Raw genomic sequence first — 19,585 nt, forward strand, 5'->3', positions numbered from 1 at the left:
CTGAGGGTCTGGGGTTGTGGGGTTGTGGGGGCCCGGGGTCTCTGGGTGTCAGGGGTAGAGGCGGTCCGGTCCTGACGGTGCTCCCGCTGGGCCTAGGCCCGGTGGGGTGGGTCCTGGGGGGGTGGGGGGGCAGGGGGCGGGCCGCCGTCAGTCCCGCTGGTTCAATGATGAATCCGGGGCCGGAGCGGCCGGGCACCGCTGCCCAGCCCCCGGGGGCCGACACTGACCACGACAACTCGGCGTCCGCGCATCTTCCGCTCCCATCCCCAGCTGGTCAAGATTCGAGCCTGCTCCGCCTTGGGCGTCCTAACAGGGTTGGAACTGCTTGGCACATAGTAAGCGCTTAACAGATACCGTCATTTATTAGTACTATTATTATCATCCTCATCATGATTATTATTATCGTTATTGTTACCATTATCATTGTTGTTATTATTATTACTATTTTGGCAACTTTTGGAGGGACGCTTGTGTCCCTCCTGTCCCCGCGGGGCCGCCCCCTCCCCCAGGCCCCAATAGGGGGGGTCCCACCAAACCCCAAATCCTCCCCCGGGGGCAACGGGAGGGGGGCGTGTGGGAGTCTCACCTCCTGGCACTCCGACCCCTCGGATTCCCTGCGTGTCCGCGTAAGTGCAGGTGTTCCGCTCGTTTCTTCTCCGCGGGGTCGGTGGGGAAGGGGCCCTTAGAGTCGGGGAGGGGGCTGCGACCTTTGACTCCCGCCCTCCCTCCCCGAGGGTCGCCCCCCTCCATCCCCTCCACCAGCTCTCCAGGGACGGGGAAAGTTGGCGGGGAAATTCCCAAGTCCCGGCGGCCGGTCCTGGAGCTCGGGATAATAATCCTAATAATGATGTCTGTTGAGCGCTTTCTGTGTGTCAAGCACTGTTCTAGTAATGATAATGATGGTATTTGTTAAGCGCATACTCTGTGCAAAGCACTGTTCTAAGCGCTGGGGAGGTTACAAGGTGATCAGGTGGTCCCATGGGGGGCTCACAGTCTTCATCCCCATTTTACAAATAACAATAATGATAGTATGTGTTAAGCGCTTACTATGTGCAAAGCACTGTTCTAAGCGCTGGGGAGGTTACCAAGTGATCAGGTGGTCCCACGGGGGGCTCACAGTCTTCATCCCCATTTTACAGATAATAATAATAATAATGATAGCATTTGTTAAGCGCTTACTATGTGCAAAGCACCGTTCTAAGCGCTGGGGAGGTTACAAGGTGATCAGGTTGCCCCACGGGGGGGCTCACAGTTTTAATCCTCATTTTACAGGTGCGGTCACTGAGGCACAGAGAATAATAATAATAATAATAATAATAATAATATTTGTTAAGCACTTACTATGTGCAAAGCACCGTTCTAAGCGCTGGGGAGGTTACAAGGTGATCAGGTTGTCCCACGGAGGGGCTCACAGTTTTAATCCTCATTTTACAGATGAGGGAACTGAGGCCCAGAGAAGTGAAGTGACTTACCCAAAGTCACACCGCTGACAGTTGGCGGAGCCGGGATTTGAACCCATGACCTGTGACTCCAAAGCCCGGGCCCTTTCCACTGAGCCAACCTGCCTCTCCAGCGCTGGGGTAGAGACAAGGTCATCAGGTTGTCCCGCGTGGGGCTCGCAGTCTTCATCCCCATTTTCCAGAGGAGGGAACTGAGGCACGGAGGAGTGACTTGCCCAAGGTCACACAGCACACAAGTGGCAGAGGCGGAATTAGAACCCACGTCGTCTGACTCCCAAGCCCGGGCTCTTGTCGCTAAGCCCCGCTGTTTCGGGGGTCCCGGCCCTGGGCCATGGAGGGGAGGTTTTAGACGGTGAGCCCACTGTTGGGTAGGGACTGTCTCTATACGTTGCCAACTTGTACTGCCCAAGTGCTTAGTACAGTGCTCTGCACAAAGTAAGCGCTCAATAAATACGATTGATTTATTGAGGTGGGTGGGGGGCGGTTTGGGGGAAGGGGTAGCATCTCTGGTCTAGGGGATGGCCGGGGGGCTCGCTGACCACGGCGAGGGGGGGACCAGGTAGGGTACGAGGGGGCATCTGTTGGATGGGGACAGTGGCTTGCAGAACCTGATTGTGGGCAAGGAAATGCCAGTCTGGGGTGACTTTGCCCCTCCAACTTCCCGGCTCCGAGGGCAGCGTCCAGCGGGCAGCCCCCCGAGCTGACCCCTGGAATAATCGGGGAGACCTGGGGCTGGGGGATGGTCAGCCCAAGAGACCCCCAATAGCAGGGATTTGGGGAATGGAGGCTTTGGGGGGGGGGGGACTAAGGGAGGCTTGGAGGGCAGCTCTCACAGGATTCATTCATTCATTCATTCAATCGTATTTATCGAGCGCTTACTATGTGCAGAGCACTGGACTAAGCGCTTGGGAAGTACAAGTTGGCGACATGGAGAGACGGTCCCCACCCAACAGCGGGCTCACAGTCTAGAAGGGGGAGACAGACAACTAAACAAAACATATTAACAAAATAAAATAAATAGAATAGATATGTACAAATAAAATAATAATAATAATAATAATAATGGTATTTGTTAAGTGCTTACTATGTTCTAAGCGCTGGGGAGGTTACAAGGTGACCAGTTTGTCCCGCATGGGGCTCACAGTCTTAATCCCCATTTGACAGATGACGTAACTGGGGCACAGAGAAGTTAAGTGACTTGCCCAAAGTCACACAGCTGACAACTGGTGGAGTCAGGATTTGAACCCATGACCTCCGACTCCAAAGCCCGTGCTCTTTCCGCTGAGCCACGCTGCTTCTTAAATAAATAGAGTAATAAATATGTACAAACATATACGCAGGTGCTGTGAGGAGGGGAAGAAGGTGAGGAGGGGAAGGAGGTAAGGGGGGGGGGATGGGGGAGGGGGGAGGGGGAGGAGGGGGAGAGGAAGGAGGGGGCTCAGTCTGGCTCAGTCTTGTCTGCTGCGTGACCTTGGGCAAGCCACTTAACTTCTCTGGGCCTCAGTTACCTCATCTGTCAGATGGGGATTAAAGACTGTGAGCCTCACGTGGGACAACCTGATGACCTTGTATACATTTATTCATTCAATTGTATTTATTGAGCGCTTACTGCGTGCAGAGCACTGTACTAAGTGCTTGGGAAGTACAAGTTGGCAACATAGAGACGGTCTCCACCCAACAGCGGACTCACAGTCTAGAAGGGGGAGACAGACAACAAAACAAAACATATTAAGAAAATAAAATAAATAGAATAAATATGTACAAGTAAAAGAAATAAATAGAGTAATAAATACGTACAAACATGTATACATATACACAGGTGTTGTGGGGAGGGGAAGGAGGTAAGGCAGGGGAGATGGGGAGGGGAGGAGGGGAAGAGGAAGGAGGGGGCTCAGTCTGGCTCAGTCTTGTCTGCTGTGTGACCTTGGGCAAGCCGCTTAACTTCTCTGGGCCTCAGTTACCTCATCTGTCAAATGGGGATTAAGACTGTGAGCCTCACGTGGGACAACCTGATGACCTTGTATACATTTATTCATTCAATTGTATTTATTGAGTGCTTACTGCGTGCAGAGCACTGTACTAAGCGCTTGGGAAGTACAAGTCAGCAACCTATAGAGACGGTCCCTACCCAACAGCGGGCTCACAGTCTAGAAGGGGGAGTGTTGAGAACGGTGCTTGGCACATGGTAAAGGCCAAAAACCATCATTGTTGTTATTATTATTATTATTACCTTTGTACCTGTCAGACTTGTGGGGGATGGGTGGGAGTGGGCCCCCTTGGGTCCCCGCACTGGGTGATGGGCTCACGGTGAGCAGGGCTGTGGACAAAGCCGGACGGCTCCCAGCTCACGGCCCTGGTCCTCCTTCCCCTCCTGGGATCATCTTCTTCCTGGAGAACTCCCCGAACCCTCCCCCGCAAAAAGTCCGAGACCCCCACACGGGATGGGGAAGAATAAATCGTGGATCCCCCATCAGGAGAAGACCACTAGATATAATTTTGTCCAGGCCCTTGCTTCCAGGCAGTGCTCTCCCTAAGAAAATCTTCAGAAGTGGAGACTCCTCAGTCAATCAATCCGTCATATTTATGGAACACCTCCTGTGTGTAACTAAATGCTTGGGAGTGTACAAAATAACAGAGTTGGTGACGTGTTCCCTGCTTACAAGAATCTTATAATCTAGAGAGGAAGACAGATATTAAAATAAATGACAATACAGACATAATAATAATGATAATGGCATTTGTTAAGTGCTTACTATGTGCAAAGCACTGTTCTAAGCGCTGGGTGTTGTGGGGCTGAGGTCGGGGGTGAATAAAGGGAGCAAATCCAAGTGCAACAGTGACACAGAAGGGAGAGGGAGGAGGAGAAATGAGGGCTTAGTCAGGGAAGGATTCTTGGAGGAGTTGGCATTTTATTAAGGCTTTGGAGGTGGGGGCAGTCGGATATGAAGAGAGAGAGTGTTCCAGGGCAGAGGCAGGACGAGGACGAGGGGTTAGTGGCAAGGTAGAAGAGATGGAGGACAGTGAGTAGGTTGCTGTTAGAGGAGCAAAATGAACGTGCTGGGTTGTAGGAGAGTGGCGAGTTAAGGTAGGAGGGGGCAAGGTGATTGAGTGTTTTAAAGCAGATGGGAAGAAGTTTCTGTTTGATGTGGAGGTAGATGGGAGGTTCTAGAGGAGTGGGGAACCATGGACTGACCTTTTTTTTTTTTTTAGAAAAATGATCCATGCAGCAGAGAGAAGTATGCACTGGATTGGGGAGATCCAGGAGGCAGGGAGGTCAGCGAAGCAGTAATCAATAATAATAATAATAATAACATTTATTAAGCACTTACTATGTGCAAAGCACTGTTCTAAGCGCTAGGGAGGTTAGAAGGTGATCAGGTTGTCCCACGGGAGGCTCACAGTCTCCATCCCCATTTTACAGATGAGGTCACTGAAGCCCAGAGAAGTGGGCCTCACTTTGACTTTGACTTGCCCAAAGTCACCCAGCTGACAAGTGGTGGAGCCGGGATTTGAACCCATGACCTCTGACTCCAAAGCCCGGGCTCTTTCCACTGAGCCACGCTGCTTAGGCGGGATAGGATGAGTGCTTGGATTAAACTGGAAGCAGTTTGGATGGAAAGGAAATGGCAGATTTTAGCGATGTTGGGAAGGTTGAACTGACAGAATTTGGTGACAGATTGACTATGTGGGTTGAATGAAAGAGACGAGGTGAGGATAATGCCAAGGTTACAAGCTCGAATGATGGGAAAGTCAGGGGAGGACAGGGTTAGGGTGGGAAGATGATGAGTCCTGTTTTGGACATGTTAAGTTGGACACCTTAAGCGCTTCGTACAGCGCTCTGCACACAGTAAGCGCTCAATAAATACGATTGAATGAACATCCAAGTAGAGATGCCCTAAAGGCAGGAAGAAATACGTGACTGCAGAGAAGGAGAGAGATCAGGACTGGAGATACAGATTTGGAAATCAACCGCATAGAAATGGCACAGTAAACGCTTAATAAATGCCATTATCATTATTATTATAGTTGAAGCTAAGGGGGCAAATGAGTTCTCCAAGGGAGAGGGTGTAGATGGAGACTAGAAGGGGATCCAGACCTGTGTCTGGAGCAACTCTCTCATTTTGAGGGTGGGAGGCAAAGGAGGAAACTGTGAAAAGTACGTCCAGAGAGATAGGGGGAGAACCAGAAGACAGTGTCTGCGAAGCCAAGGTTGGATAATCTTTCCAGGAGAAGGGGCTAGTCCACAATGTCGAAGGCAGCGGAGAGGTCGGTCTTTCTCTGCAGCAAACAGCCCGGGCCTTGCTCACAAGGACAACAGCCATGGGCTTCCAAGAACATGGTCGCGAGTGACCAGAAGTGTGAGGGCTTCAGGCTAACCAGAGGTGCCAGGTCTGTGGACTGACCAGAGGAGTTGGACCCCCACCTTGGTCCAAATTCTGGTACAAATGAAAAACTCTTCCAGTCAGGAAGCCCTTCTTTCTATCTAAATTAAATATTGCTTGCTGTGGAATCTAGTTTGTTGCGTGGTGTGGTGTGGTGGTAGTGGCTATGGTCTTTGGGGAGGTGTGGAAATCTGGAGGGATTTTGTGTGTGTGTGTGTGGTATTTGTTAAGTGCTTACTACGTGTCAAGTAGCGTTCTAAGCGCCGGGTAGACACAAGTTAATCAGGTTGGACGCAGTCCCTGTCCCACTTCGGGGCTCGCAGTCTAAGTAGGAGGGAGAACAGGTACTGAATCCCCATTTTACGGATGAGGAAATTGAGGCACAGAGAAGTTAAATGACTTGTCCTAGGTCACACAACAAACAAATGGTGGAGCTGGGATTCGAACCCATGTCCCCTGGGGTCTGGGAGAGCTAGTGTTGTGCAGGTGCTAAAAGGTGATTATCTTTTATCTACCCCAGGGCTTAGTGCAGTGTGTCAGATAATAATAATTGCGGTATTTGCTACTCGCTTGCTATGTGCAAAGCACTGTTCTAAGCACTGGGGAGCAAGTGCTTAATAAGTACCATTAACATCATTATCAACAGGTAGTGTGGCCTGGTAGGAAGAGCCGGGCCCTGGGAGTCAGAGGGATAATAATACAAAAAATAATAATAATAACTGTGGTATTTGTTAAGTGCTTACCAAGTGCTAGGCACTGTTCTAAGCGCTAGGGTAGATGCAAGATAATTGGATTGGACACAGTCCCTGTCCTACACAGGGCTCACAGTCTTAATCCCCATTTTACAGATGAGGTAACTGAGGCACAGACAAGTGAAGTGCCTGGCCCAAAGTCACACAGCTGACAAGTGGTGGAGCCAGGATTAGAACCTATGACCTTCTGACTCCCAGGCCCGTGTGGTATCGGTTAATAATGGTGGTGTTTGTTAAGTACTTACTACATATACACAGTCTTAATCCCTATTTTAGTTTTGCACTTTTTTAAAATTTTCCCTGCCGTTTCACTTGTTGTCTGTCTCCTCCTTCTAGACCGTGAGCCCGTTGTTGGGTAGGAACCGTCTCTATATGTTGCCAACTTGGACTTCCCAAGCGCTTAGTACAGTGCTCTGCACACAGTAAGCGCTCAATAAATACGAATGAATGAATGAATGAATGAATGAATGAAGAGTCAAGGATGGAGAGGAGAGGAGAAAGTCAGCGGTAGTGGCCGTTTCATGCTGGGTCACTTGGGAAGAGTTAGAATAGAGTGGGGAGAGTCAGGGGTGTTGGGTGGTCTGTACTCCTTCCCTTTCCCACAGCACCTGTATATATGTATATATGTTTGTACATATTTATTACTCTATTTATTTATTTTACTTGTACATATCTGTTCTATTTATTTTATTTTGTTAGTATGCTTGGTTTTGTTCTCTGTCTCCTCCTTTTAGACTGTGAGCCCACTGTTGGGTAGGGACTGTCTCTATATGTTGCCAACTTGGACTTCCCAAGCGCTTAGTCCAGTGCTCTGCACACAGTAAGCGCTCAATAAATACTATTGATTGATTGATTGATTGTACTAGGTCACTAGGGGAGAGTTAGGGGTGGTGGATGGTCCGTGTTTGGTCACTGGAGGGTCAGGGATGGAGAGGAGAGAGTCAGGTTTGTTTAATTTTCTGGGCTGGGCCACTGGATGGAGAGTCGGGGCTGGAGAGGGGAGAGTCGCGGGTGGCGGATGCCCTGTTCCTCTTCCTGAGGGTGGGGGTACGGGAGGGCGACCAGTGGGCGGCTCCTTCAGTGTGCCGATGACCCTTCTGGACCCAGCTTTAGGCTAGTCAGCCTTTGGGCCCGAATCAAGGTGCGATAGAGCGCCAGACCAGGGCCAATGCTTCCACAGTCCTTCTCGCCCCACTTTTTCTGCTTCGGTTTTGGGCCCGTGGAAGTTTGGTGCTTCCAAACTCACAGTCGGCCCTCCGGGGAGCGGCCAATGTTCAGCCCACGGATCAGCAAACCTCCTGGCCCGTGTCCCAGGCCCTGGGCCCACCAGTGTCCCCGGATGGGCCCTCCTGCTCAGGACTCCAGTCCCTCCCCTTCAACTGTCCACTGTCGTCACGGCCGGGAGCAGGGCACAGACGCTCCGTTTCTGCCTGGGTTGGCTCCCTCCCCGCCGGCCTCGCGAGCCAGCCGGACTTTCTGTCCGGCTCCAGGGCTCTGGGCTGGGGGCAGGCGGGGGCCGGGAAGAGAGGGAGAGAGCTGGGGGATCACGGGGCCGCAGAGGACAGAGCGGACAAGCGGGGCAGAGCTAAAGGGACGGAGATGGACAGAGGCCCGGAGAAAGAAAAGAAGGAGTTGTAGAGTGGGGTGAGACGGGATGGAGTGCTCGGAGAGGGACAGAGAAAAGTGGGGGGAAGAACACAGATCATCATCATCATCATCAATCGTATTTATTGAGAGCTTACTGTGTGCAGAGCACTGTACTAAGCGCTTGGAAAGTACAATTTGGCAACAAAGGAGACAATCCCTACCCAACAATGGGCTCACGGTCTAGAACGGGGGAGACAGACAACACAAAAAGACAAAACAAGTGGACAGGCATCAATAGCGTCAATAAAAATAGAATTATAGATGTACAGACATCACTAGGATGATAACGTGGATAATGATGACTATGATGAGGAGGAGGCGGCGGATATCGATAAGAGTGCCTCTGCCCCTGCAGGTCAGCCGATGGCTCCCGAAGAGACCTGCTGAGGTGCCCCCCGGCCTCCACGCCCTCCGCCCCCGGCCCCGCCATGTCGAAGGACGACGGGAGCTGCCGGCTGAGCTCGGTCTTCAAGCCCAAGGAGCGGAAGCCCAAGAAGCCCCACTACATCCCCCGCCCATGGGGGAAACCGTACAACTATAAATGCTTCCAGTGCCCCTTCACGTGCATGGAGAAGTCCCACCTGTACAATCACATGAAGTACAGCCTGTGCAAGAACTCGCTGTCCCTGCTCATTGACAACGACTGGTCGTACAGGAAGGGTGCCACCTTGAACCCCGACCTCCGGCTCCTTCCCGCCCGCAGCCGGCGCAGTGACGAGGCGGGAGAGGTGGAGGGGGCTGCCGTGACTGGGGGGAGCGCAGGGGCTGGGGCCTGTCTCCAAATGGGCGCGGGGACAGGGCCCAGCCAGAGGAAGGCCGAGGGGGGCGGCTGCAGCCGTGCCCTGTTCCTAGGCCTCGAGCCGGAGAGGAATCCGCCGCCCGAGTTCCTCATCGCCGATGTCATTTCCCCGAAGAACCCCGGAGGAGCCGGGCCCGGATTGGCGGCCCCTCGGGGGGATTCCAGGGTCCCATTGCCAGGCAGGGGGTCCAAGGGCTCTCCAGAGGGCAGGGGACCCGCGGTGGAGCAGTGGAAGCGGGCGGTCACCGGGCCCAGGCGAGGGGCTCCGGACATCTCCCCTCAGAACCTCGACCGCCCCATCATCCCCTGCTACCCCCCGCCAGACTACGGTGACTACCGTGAGCCCCAGGGCCACAGCCTCTCTGTCCTGGGCATCAACTACCCCCTGAGCCACCCCGGCCTCTTCTCCTACCTGGGCCCCTCCGTAGTGGGCAGGGCCGTGGCTCACCCCCACGTGGCCCAGCTGCCCTTCCTGGCCTCCCCAGCTCCCGGTCCCTTCCAGGCCCAGCCTGGCCTGGACCGGGCCGCCCTCCTGCCCCGCTTCTACTACCCACTGCTCCTTGAGCAGGCCTTGGGCACGCCCGCCAGGAAGCCCGAGACTCCCGCGATGCCCACGGCCACCCTGCCGGTGAAGGGGCCCTTTGCGTTGCCCAAGGCCGGGTTTCTCAGGGTGCCTACCCCGAAGGAGTGTGCCCTCTGGCCCCGGAGTCTGCGTGAGGTCTCCCAGCAGGCTTCTGGGGAGGAAGGGGAAGACAGGGAAGAAGAAGACATGGGGAGGAGGTTGGGGCCGGAGAAGGGGGACCCTACAGGTAGTGGCCTGAGCGGGAAGCTCCCCCGTGAGACCGGTGGTGGCCTCCCAGTGGGCAGAGATGGCACCACCTTGGTGGCCGGGAATCCCAAACCCGAGACCGCTCCAGGCCCAGAGACACTTGGCATTCTCAGCGGCTCCTTGAAGAGGAGGTTGTCATCTGGGACCGACCTCTCCTTCCTCAGAGACCTCCCGCCAACTGAGCCCCCCTCGACTGGGAAGCCCAGCCCCCGTCACAGGTGAGATGCCCGGGGGTTCAGGGGGAAGCTGTGGGGTGGAGCCCGTGGGCATCGGCCAGTGGTCAGGATGGGGTCCCCTTGGCCCAGCGGGGTCTCAGCAGTGGGAGTACGTCATTGAGGTTCTTGGGGGCTCAGTTTCCCCATCTGTAAAATGGAGAGACTAGGCTAGCCCTCCCTCCAGGTGTGGGGAGAGAAGATGAAGTGGGAGGGAGACGGTGTGGCTAGAGATGCCCCCCCGATCCCTCCCTGTCCACTTCTCTCCACCAAGTAGGGAAACTGAGGCTCAGAGAGGGGAGGGGTCATGTCCAAGGTCACCCAGCTGGTCCAAAAGCGACTCTCTCTCTCTCCTTTTCTCTCTCCCTCCCTCCCACTCATCTCCCAACTCCCTCCCCGTTGTGGCTGTCTCTTTCTCCCTCTCTTCCTCTCTCCTTCCCACCTTCCAATCGCCCATAAAGGTTTTGATTATCCGGTCAATAGAACCCGATCCCGGACATCGACCGCCCGGAGGCCTACCCAGCAGTCGTAGCTCAGAGCTCCTGGGCCCTGCCACTGTTTGGATGGGTGGGGGCAAGGGGAGAGGGCTCATTCTGGCCCGAGCCAGCAGTGAGAGAGATTTCCTAAGCTTGGGCAGGGTCTCGCAAGGGGCGGCGATTGCAGGTGGAAGTGGGCAAGGGGGTAAGGAGAGGAGCAGGATACAGTCCATCTCCTAGCCCTTTTAGACTTCCTGGAGGTCTTAGCATCATTGCTCAACTTCTGCCGGGCTCACCTCATCCCCACTCCTCCCTTCCCCCATGTTTCTTCTCTTTCTTTCTTTCTCTCTCTCTCTCTCTCTCTCTCTCCCTCCCCACATCCCTGCGCCTTCTTGCTGTCTCTGTCCCTTCACCTGTGCCTCTCTCCTCCCTCTCTTCTCCTCCCTCCTCGTCTTTGTGACTGTCCTCTTTGTGACTGTCTTCTCTCTCCTTCCTCCTGCCCTCTGGTTGTTTCCCTCTCCCCTGCCTGTCTTTCATCCCTCAGGGGCTTCAGGAAAGCATGAGGACGCCTGGGTCCCATTTCTGACTTTGAGGTGGTTTTCAGCAGGGTCCTCTTCAATAATAATAATAATAATAATGGCATTTATTAAGCACTTACTATGTGTAAAGCACTGTACTAAGTGCTGGGGAGGTTACAGGGTGATCAGGTTGTCCCATACCTTAATCCCCATTTTACAGATGAGGGAACTGAGGCCCAGAGAAGTGAAGTGACTTGCCCAAAGTCACACCGGAGGAATCTCTGCTGCTCAACGCCTCTCCCTACTAGTGCTGGGAGAGAAGCAGCGTGGCTCAGTGGAAAGAGCCCGGACTTTGGAGTCAGAGGTCGTGGGTTCAAATCCCGGCTCCGCCACTTATCAGCTGTGTGACTTTGGGCAAGTCACTTCACTTCTCTGGGCCTCAGTTACCTCATCTGTAAAATGGGGATTAAGACTGTGAGCCCCACGTGGGACAACCTGATCACCTTGTAACTTCCCCAGCGCTTAGAACAGTGCTTTGCTCATAGTAAGCACTCAATAAATGCCATTATTATTATATTATTATTATTATTATTCATTCAATCGTATTTATTGAGCACTGACTGTGTACAGAGCACCGTACTACCAACCGCAGGCCATGGAATGGGGCCCAGGAGTTCCTGATTCCCTTCTTTTCTCTCTCTCTCTCTCTCTCTCTCTCTCTCTCTCTCTCTCTCGCTCTCTCTGTCTTAGCCTCTCGAATTATAATAATAATTAGGGTATTTGTTGAGCGCTTACTATGTACCAAGCACTGTTCTAAATACTAGGATAGATACAGTGTAATCAGACTGTCCCACATTGGGCTCACAGTCTTAATCCCCATTTTACAGATGAGGTACGTGAAGCACAGAGAAATGATGTGGCTTGCCTAAGGTCATACAGCAGACAAGTGGCAGAGCCGGGATTAGAACCCACATCCTCTGACTCCCAAACCCATGCTCTCTCCACTAAGATTCACTGCTCTCCCTCCTCCTCACTTCCATGCCAGGCATGTCTCTGTATGTCTCTGGTATGCAGAGTTGGGCTTGGCGGAAGGCTGGCTCAAAGGGTATGAGATTCTGCCCGGCCATCTGGAGGCAAGGAAAAGGACTAGGATCCCTTTCAACCCCTAGGAGATTTTAGTTAAGGCTGAAGGGTCCTCATGGACCAGCAGGGTTGGGGGGTGGCGAGGGCCCAGCTGGCAAAGCTGTAGCTCAGGTACCATTTCCCACATGGACAGGCCAGTCTCTTCCCTCTCTTCTTCCTTTTCTGCCTCAATCAATAATAAGAATAATAATTGTGGTATTTTTTAAGTGCTTACTATGTGTCAAACACTGTACTAAGCACTGGGGTAGAGATATAAAATCAGCAGGTCCCACACGGAGCTCCAACTGTAAGTAGGAGGGAGAACAGGTAGTGTGTCCCCATTTTACAAATGAAGGAATTGAGGCCCAGAGAAATGAAGTGACTTGCCCAAGGTCACACAGTGGACAAGTAGGGGAGCTGGGATTAGAACCCTGGTCCTCTGACTCCCAAGCCTGGGAGCTTCCCACTAGGTTACGCTGGTTTGCTACTCACTAACCATCCTCCTCCTCCTCACCCACAGCATTCAGGCTGCTCCAGTCCGGCTCCCCAAGGCCCCCCGTCCATGGGCCTCAGACGTCCTCTGCTGCCAGCCCCCCGGTGAGGAAGACCCCGGCGTCCTGGGGGTCCTGCCCCCAGGGGGCTCGGCGACGGACCAGCCGGTAGGGGCCACCGCATTTTTGTCCGGGGAACTGTCCCGGACCCTAGGGGCCTACCAGACGGTGGAGAAGAAGCTCTCAGACCTGGCCAACGAGGATGGGCCAGCCCAGAAGCCCCTGAGGGAGCAGCTGGAGGAGATCCGCAGGGAACTGCTCCGCATCCACCAGGCCCTGGAGCAGGCCGCCCAGCCACCTGAGGGACCCCTGGATCTGTCACTGAAGAAGGAGCCCCCGACCGGCGAGGAGCAGGCCGCGGGGAAGCTGGGAGGCGCAGACCCCAGGGTTAGAGGGCCTGGGGCTGGAGGCCGGGGGCGGGAGAAGACCCCGGAGTTCCTGCCGCAGGCGGGCCAAGCGGAAGGGGTCCCGGACTTCCCTCTGGAGATCCGCCAGGCCGTGGGGCCGCTCTGCGGTCACACCACCAAGTGCGAGGCCGACTCCAGCGTCCTTCTCTGTGCCGACGGCCGGGCCGGCCCCCCGGGACCCCCACTCAGCATGCACGAGGAGGGGTCCCCGGGCTGCCGGGGGGTCCTGTGCTGCGGTCCTGGGGGAGGCGGCCCCATGGGCCTCCCTGACCCCTGACTGTCACCCGGGGCCCCTCCCCGCCCAGCCCTGCGTACTTTGCTTTCTCACTCGGCACTTGTTTCTCCCACCCAGGCCCCAGTCTCCCCCTTTCCCTCCCTCAACCTCTAGGAAGGGGTCAAACAGTCCTTCCCTCCCTCCCCTCAGAAGTGAACCGATACCCCCTCTTCTCCAGCCACCAGTTAATCAAACAATAGTATTTATTGAGCACTTACTGTGAGGGTAGAATATAACAGACGCGTGAGCACGTTTCCCACCCACAGCGAGCTTACGGTCTAGAAGGGGAACTTGGGAGGGGACTGTCTCCCCTTGACATGTCTGGGGGCCTCGGACCTGTGACTCTTTGATTTGATCCATGGTTTCCAGGAGCTCCCGTTCCCCCACCTCTTCCTCCAATTCGGGGCTCAGAGCTGAGCTCCAGCCCATTGAACCTACTGACGGGGACACAGAGCCCCCCACCTCACCCTCCAGAGACAAGGAGGGAAACCACAGTAGGATTCTTGGCCTGACCGCCTCCCCATTCCTCTCTGATCGATGCTGCAGGAGTCTCCCCCTATCCCCCCCGGGGGGGCCCGGACTCCCCTCCGACTTTTTCCAGAGGATCGCCTGCCTGGCTCGCTGGGGAGCTGAGATGGAAGGACTCTCTCCTGAGCTGGGCCCCTATCTGATCCCAACCGGGAGAGGAGACCCAGAGAGGGGGATTCAAGCACCTCAGCGTGGTGGGCAGCAGTGTGGTCGGTCCCCCAATCTCTCCTCCCCAAGGTCAGCCCTGGCTCTATTCCCCCCTTCTCCCTTTGCTGTGGCCCACTGTCCTGGTGGAGGTTGCCCCCAACTCTGGGAGACCCTGGCTCCTCCCAACCTCCACCTCTGCCCCCACCCTCTCTCTCTGCCAGCCAAGGCTCAGGGTCTCCTCTCCTCAGTCTTCCGGGGGGGGGGAGAGGGGGGGCCTCAAAGCATCGGCCAGCTGTCAGGCCAGGGCGGTTCCCAAAGAATCAGACTGGAGACTGGCGACCCACGTCAAGGAGCCAGCCCTCAGGGGCACCTCTGGACAGGAGCAGAATTAGGGTTCAAACGGGGGCAGAGTCATGGCTCAGATGGGGCCGAGTGGAGTTTGGACAGGGAGAGAGCAGGGCTCAGACGGGGGGCACAGGGGAGTTTGATCAGGGGCAGAGAGAGGCACAGACTGGGGCCACTGGCCCAGGAATGGTCTCCACGGAGAGCAGACCTCGGAAACGCTGAGCAGGAGATGGCCATCCCCAGATCCCCACCTCCAGCCCAGCACCAACCAGGACTAGGACCGCCGGGCCTGCAGGCTTCAGACATCCCATCGACGCTGTTTGCAGGAAGGGTGGGCTTGGCGACGAGATCCAGGTAGGTCCGCATCCCTGCTTGGGACCGGTGGCGGGCGCCGGAAGAAGGGGAGCCTCCGGCCACTGAGCCCCACTCCCTGATCCGGGGCAGTGGGCCGGGCTACTGTCGAGTCACGGCCCCGATCCGTGCCTGGTGCCCTGGGTCGTGGCCTGATGGGAAGCCGTGGGGCCCCCAGGGAAGAGAGGGGGCTTGCCTGGGGGTCACCAGACCCCACTTGGTGGTCCCTCCTTGGGCTTAGGGAGTGGATATTCATTCATTCAATCGTATTTATTGAGCGCTTACTGTGTGCAGAGCACTGTACTAAGCTCTTGGGAAGTACAAGTTCCCTATGATCAGTCCTAGCAGCTGGCTGCTATCGATCTGAGGGTGGGGCGTGGGGACAGCAGCGGGCTGTAGGGGCAGGGGTCGCGTTCTGGTGTCTTGCTATTTATTGTCCACGGTTTGCAGAATGTGAAAATGATAACAATAATAATAATGATGATGGTATTTGTTAAGTGCTTATTATGTGCCAAGCACTGTTCTATGCGCTGGGTGGGGAGACAACGTAATCAGGTTGTCCCACAGTCTTAGTCCCCATTTTGCAGAGGAGGGAACTGAGGCCCAGAGAAGTGAAGCGACTTGCCCAAAGTCACCCAGCTGACAAGTGGCGGAGCCGGGATTAGAACCCATGACCTCTGACTCCCAAGCCCGGGCTCGTCCCACCGAGCCACGCTGCTCCCCTCGGGCCACGTCCAGCTCGGAGGCTGTGGGGGCCCTGGTTCCTCAGATGCCCCTAGGGTCCCGGGGCCTGCTGCCCTGGATCCTGCTGCCCCCCACTCTCCCGTCCTGCGACGCCCAACCCAGCCAGAGTCGGGAGGTGGGCCACCCGCTCTCTCGCTCACTGCCTTGGGTCCCAGCCAAGCAGGGCCGGCTTGGGACGTGCAGTCCCTCCTGCCCCAACCCGGATGATGCCATTAGGTCGTACGGCACACGCAGGTGGCATTTTGCAGCAAAACGTCCGCTGCAGCTCCCACTTCAACCGCTTCTTTGGGAAGTGCCTCACGGCCACCATTTTTAGAGAGTCCCTCATGGCTGCCATCTTTGGGAAAGACCTCCAGACCATCATCATCATCATCATCAATCGTATTTATTGAGCACTTACTGTGTGCAGAGCACTGTACTAAGCGCTTGGGAAGTACAAGTTGGCAACACATGGAGACAGTCCCTACCCAACAGTGGGCTCACAGTCCTTGAAGGGATCTTGCCAGCTCCCGATCACACATCACCCCGAGGCGACGGCTTACCTTGCTCACCACCTGAAGCCGGGCCCGAGAGCTGAGAGCCAGGGAGCCGTGCGGAATGGGCAGCCGTGGCTCGTGGCCAGGGCCACTGGGCTACTCAGCGCCATGATATCAGGGATCCTGAGGAGGGGGACAGCCCTGGCCATTTACCCTCAGGGTCACTCAAAGGCGTTGGCTTGAGCCTTGGGAAGATTTGGGGGGTCCTTGACCCCTGTGTCCCCAGGTCCCGCTGAAAGTTGACTGGTTTGACCAAAGCAGTCAATCAGTTGACCAATCGTATTTATCAAGTGCTTACTGGGTGCGGAGCACTGTACTAAGCGCTTAGAAGGTTACACGATAACAGAGTTGGTAGACCTGTTCCCTGACCACAGTGAGCTTACAGTCTAGATGGGGAGAGGCCTGTGAGTCTACCCTAGAGAAAGCAGCGTGGCTCATTGGGAAAAGCCCAGGCTTTGGAGTCAGAGGTTATAGGTTCAAATTCTGGCTCTCCCGCTTGTCAGCTGTGTGACTTTGGGCAAGTCACTTCACTTCTCTGTGCCTCAGTGACCTTATCTGTAAAATGGGGATTAAGACTGTGAGCCCCACATGGGACAACCTGATCACCCTATAACTTTCCCAGGACAGTGCTTTGCACATAGAAAGTGCTTAATAAATGCCATTATTATTATTATTACCAGAATCATATGGGCCCATCTGGATCCAGAGAGAGTGGGCAGGAGTGAGTGCCAAGGGAGACCAAGGTCGGACCCCAGGAGCCCACTGATCCCTGCGGACCTCTGTCAGGGAAAGGCCAGGGCCCATTCATTGTCGTATTTATTGAACGCTTTCTGTGTGCAGAGCACTGTTCTAAATGCTTGAGGACTGTACTAAGTGCTTGAGGGCCATGAGCCACGGGCCCTGATCCAGTCACCAGGGATGTCCCTTCACCGGGTTGCCCAGGCAGGGTTCCACTGCCCTCCTGCCATCGGTCTGGTGTCCCTTCTCCCCCCAGCTCCCTCGATCCCCTTCCCCTGGCTCACGTGGGGGCCTGTGCTGAATTGGGCTGCCCGGGTGGCACCAGAGAATTTGTCCAGGAACGAACTCGGCTCACTCTGGGGCACGCCTAGGGACCCCCAACCATACCGCTGGCCCTTTGCCGGGACCCTCGCCGTCTTGGAAGTGGTTGTGGGGGAGATGGTTGCTGAGGAGAAACAGTCCCCCTCCCGCCCCGCCACTGCCTTTGCAAGGAAATCTCCACCCTGAGGGCCCCGAAAACCCAGATCAACAGGCCTAAGCATTTGGCCTTGCATCGCAATGACCGGTTAGAAGGAGCTCCCTGCCCCCCTGCCCCCTCTCCCCAGGCCGGAGGGTTATCCTGCCTCCATCTGGGCCCGGAGGATCCCGGCTGACTCCAGCGTGCCGACCGCTCGGTCCACCTGTGGCATCTGATAGGCTCCTTTCCGGGCGGCCGGGCTGATAGCCATCGCGTCTGTCACAGCCGGCCGGACGCCCGGGCCCTCGGCTTCCCATTCCCACAGCCGGTGCCACCAAGCTGAGTGGTTTGGGGGCGGGGAGGGGTGCCCACCGAGTCACCTTCCCTCTGGCCCAAACCCACCCCCCGAAGGGCACCCATGCCTGGGGGAACTGTGGGTTGGGAGTGACTTCCCACTGAGTGGGTAAAGACGGCCCAGGTGGGTTGCCCCCTGGCTTCCGGGGACAACCGCCCCCACCCTCCACAAATCAATCAATCGTATTTATTGAGCGCTTACTGTGTGCAGAGCACTGTACTAAGTGCTTGGGAAGTACAAGTTGGCAACAAACACCTTTCCAGCACCCCTGAGGTAGCGAGTTCTAGATCTCCCCTTCCCCCATGGGGATCTCATCCCTCCCCAGGTCCCCAAGTGATAGGGCCGGCCTGGCCCCTCATCCTACAGGCTGGGGCCAGGCCCCCCCCCCCCCAACCCCAGATCCCTTAGTAGAGCTCTCCTGAAGAAGCCCACCCACCAGGCAGGGCCTCTGGGGCTGGGAAATGGACTCGCCCTGCAGCAGAAGGGATCGAGGCTAGACTGAGGGGATGGAACCAGCCAGCAGGCTCATTGCCGGGCAGCTAGAGTTGTGGGGCTGGATCTCGAGGCTAGGGGGGGTCCTTAGATAAATATGATTAAATAAATGAATGAATGAATAGTTGGAGCCGAAGTGCTGCCTGCCGGCCATATTTGCCCATTGCAGCTCCTTCCGCAAGGCTGCCGCTCAATCAGTAATAATAATAAAAATAATAACCATAGTAGGTATTTCATTCATTCATTCAATCGTGTTTATTGAGCGCTTACTGTGTGCAGAGCACTGTACTAAGCGCTTGGGAAGTACAAGCTGGCAACATATAGAGACGCTCCCTACCCAACGGCGGGCTCACAGTCTAGAAGTCTTGTATCTACCCCAGTGCTTAGTACAGTGCTTGGCACATAATAAACGCTTAACAAATGCCATCATCATCATCATCATCGGAAAGCGCTTAATAAATATGATTGAATAAATGAATGAATGAATAGTTGGAGCCGAAGTGCCGCCTGGTGGTCATGGTCGCCCATTGCAGCTCCCTCCGCAAGGCTGCCGCTCAATCATCAGTAATAATAATAAAAATAATAATCACAGTAGGTATTTCATTCATTCACTCAATCGTACTTATTGAGCGCTTACTATGTGCAGAGCACTGTACTAAGTAAGCACTTGGGAAGTACAAGTTGGCAACATATAGAGATGGTCCCTACCCAACAGTGGGGTCACAGTCTAGAAGGGGGAGACAGACAACAAAACAGAACATATTAACAAAATAAAATAAATAGAACAGTAAATATGTACAAGTAAAATAAATAGAGTAATAAATATGTACAAACATATATACAGGTGCTGTGGGGAGGGGAAGGAGGTAAGGGGGGGGATAGGGAGGAGGAGGAGGGGGAGAGGTATTTTGACAAATTCCATAATAATGAACAAACACCATCGTAATAATCAGGCCATTACTATCATCATTATGATTTTTATTAAGTGCTTACAAATACTTCAATCAGAGAAGCAGCGTAGCTTAACGGAAAGAGTCCGGGGTTGGGAGGCAGAGGTCCTGGGTTCTAATTCCGGCTCTGCCACTTGTCAGCTGGGTGACTTTGGGCAAGTCATTTAACTTCTCTGTCCCTCAGTTCCCTCATCTGTGAAATGGGGATTAAGACTGTGAGCCCCAGTGTGTGACAACCTAATTACCTTGTATCTACCCTAGCGCTTAGAACAGTGCTTGGCACATAGTAAGCGCTTAACAAATACCATTATTATTATTATTATTATTTTTGTATCTCCCCCAACGCTCAGACCTGTTCTTGACACAATCAATCAATCGCATTGCACTTCCCAAGCGCCTAGTACCGTGCTCTGCACACAGTAAGCGCTCAATAAATACGATCGAATGACTGAATGAATAGGTTCTAATCCCCGCTTGGCCACTTGTCTGCTGTGTGACCTTGGGTAAGTCACT

The 19,585-nt window shown here is 54.7% G+C and overlaps 2 protein-coding genes across 2 annotated transcripts in view; both read left to right on the forward strand.

Moving 5' to 3' along the window:
* The first annotated feature begins 295 nt into the window (after window positions 1-295).
* Window positions 296-13,432, forward strand: PRR35 (proline rich 35). Its single transcript, XM_038762703.1, has 3 exons — window positions 296-335; window positions 8,597-9,753; window positions 12,771-13,432. Exons 2-3 carry the CDS (start codon window positions 8,670-8,672, stop codon window positions 13,430-13,432), a joined length of 1,746 nt encoding a protein of 581 aa, XP_038618631.1. The 5' UTR covers window positions 296-335; window positions 8,597-8,669.
* Window positions 13,433-14,561: 1,129 nt separating this feature from the next.
* Window positions 14,562-19,585, forward strand: part of PIGQ (phosphatidylinositol glycan anchor biosynthesis class Q) — a 67,036-nt gene continuing 62,012 nt past the window's right edge. Inside the window, 1 exon segment of the mRNA XM_038763122.1 lies at window positions 14,562-14,803. The gene's annotated coding sequence lies outside the window, so the exon portion shown is untranslated.

Source organism: Tachyglossus aculeatus, chromosome 21, assembly GCF_015852505.1.
Source record: "Tachyglossus aculeatus isolate mTacAcu1 chromosome 21, mTacAcu1.pri, whole genome shotgun sequence".
NCBI classification, from domain to species: Eukaryota; Metazoa; Chordata; class Mammalia; order Monotremata; family Tachyglossidae; genus Tachyglossus; species Tachyglossus aculeatus.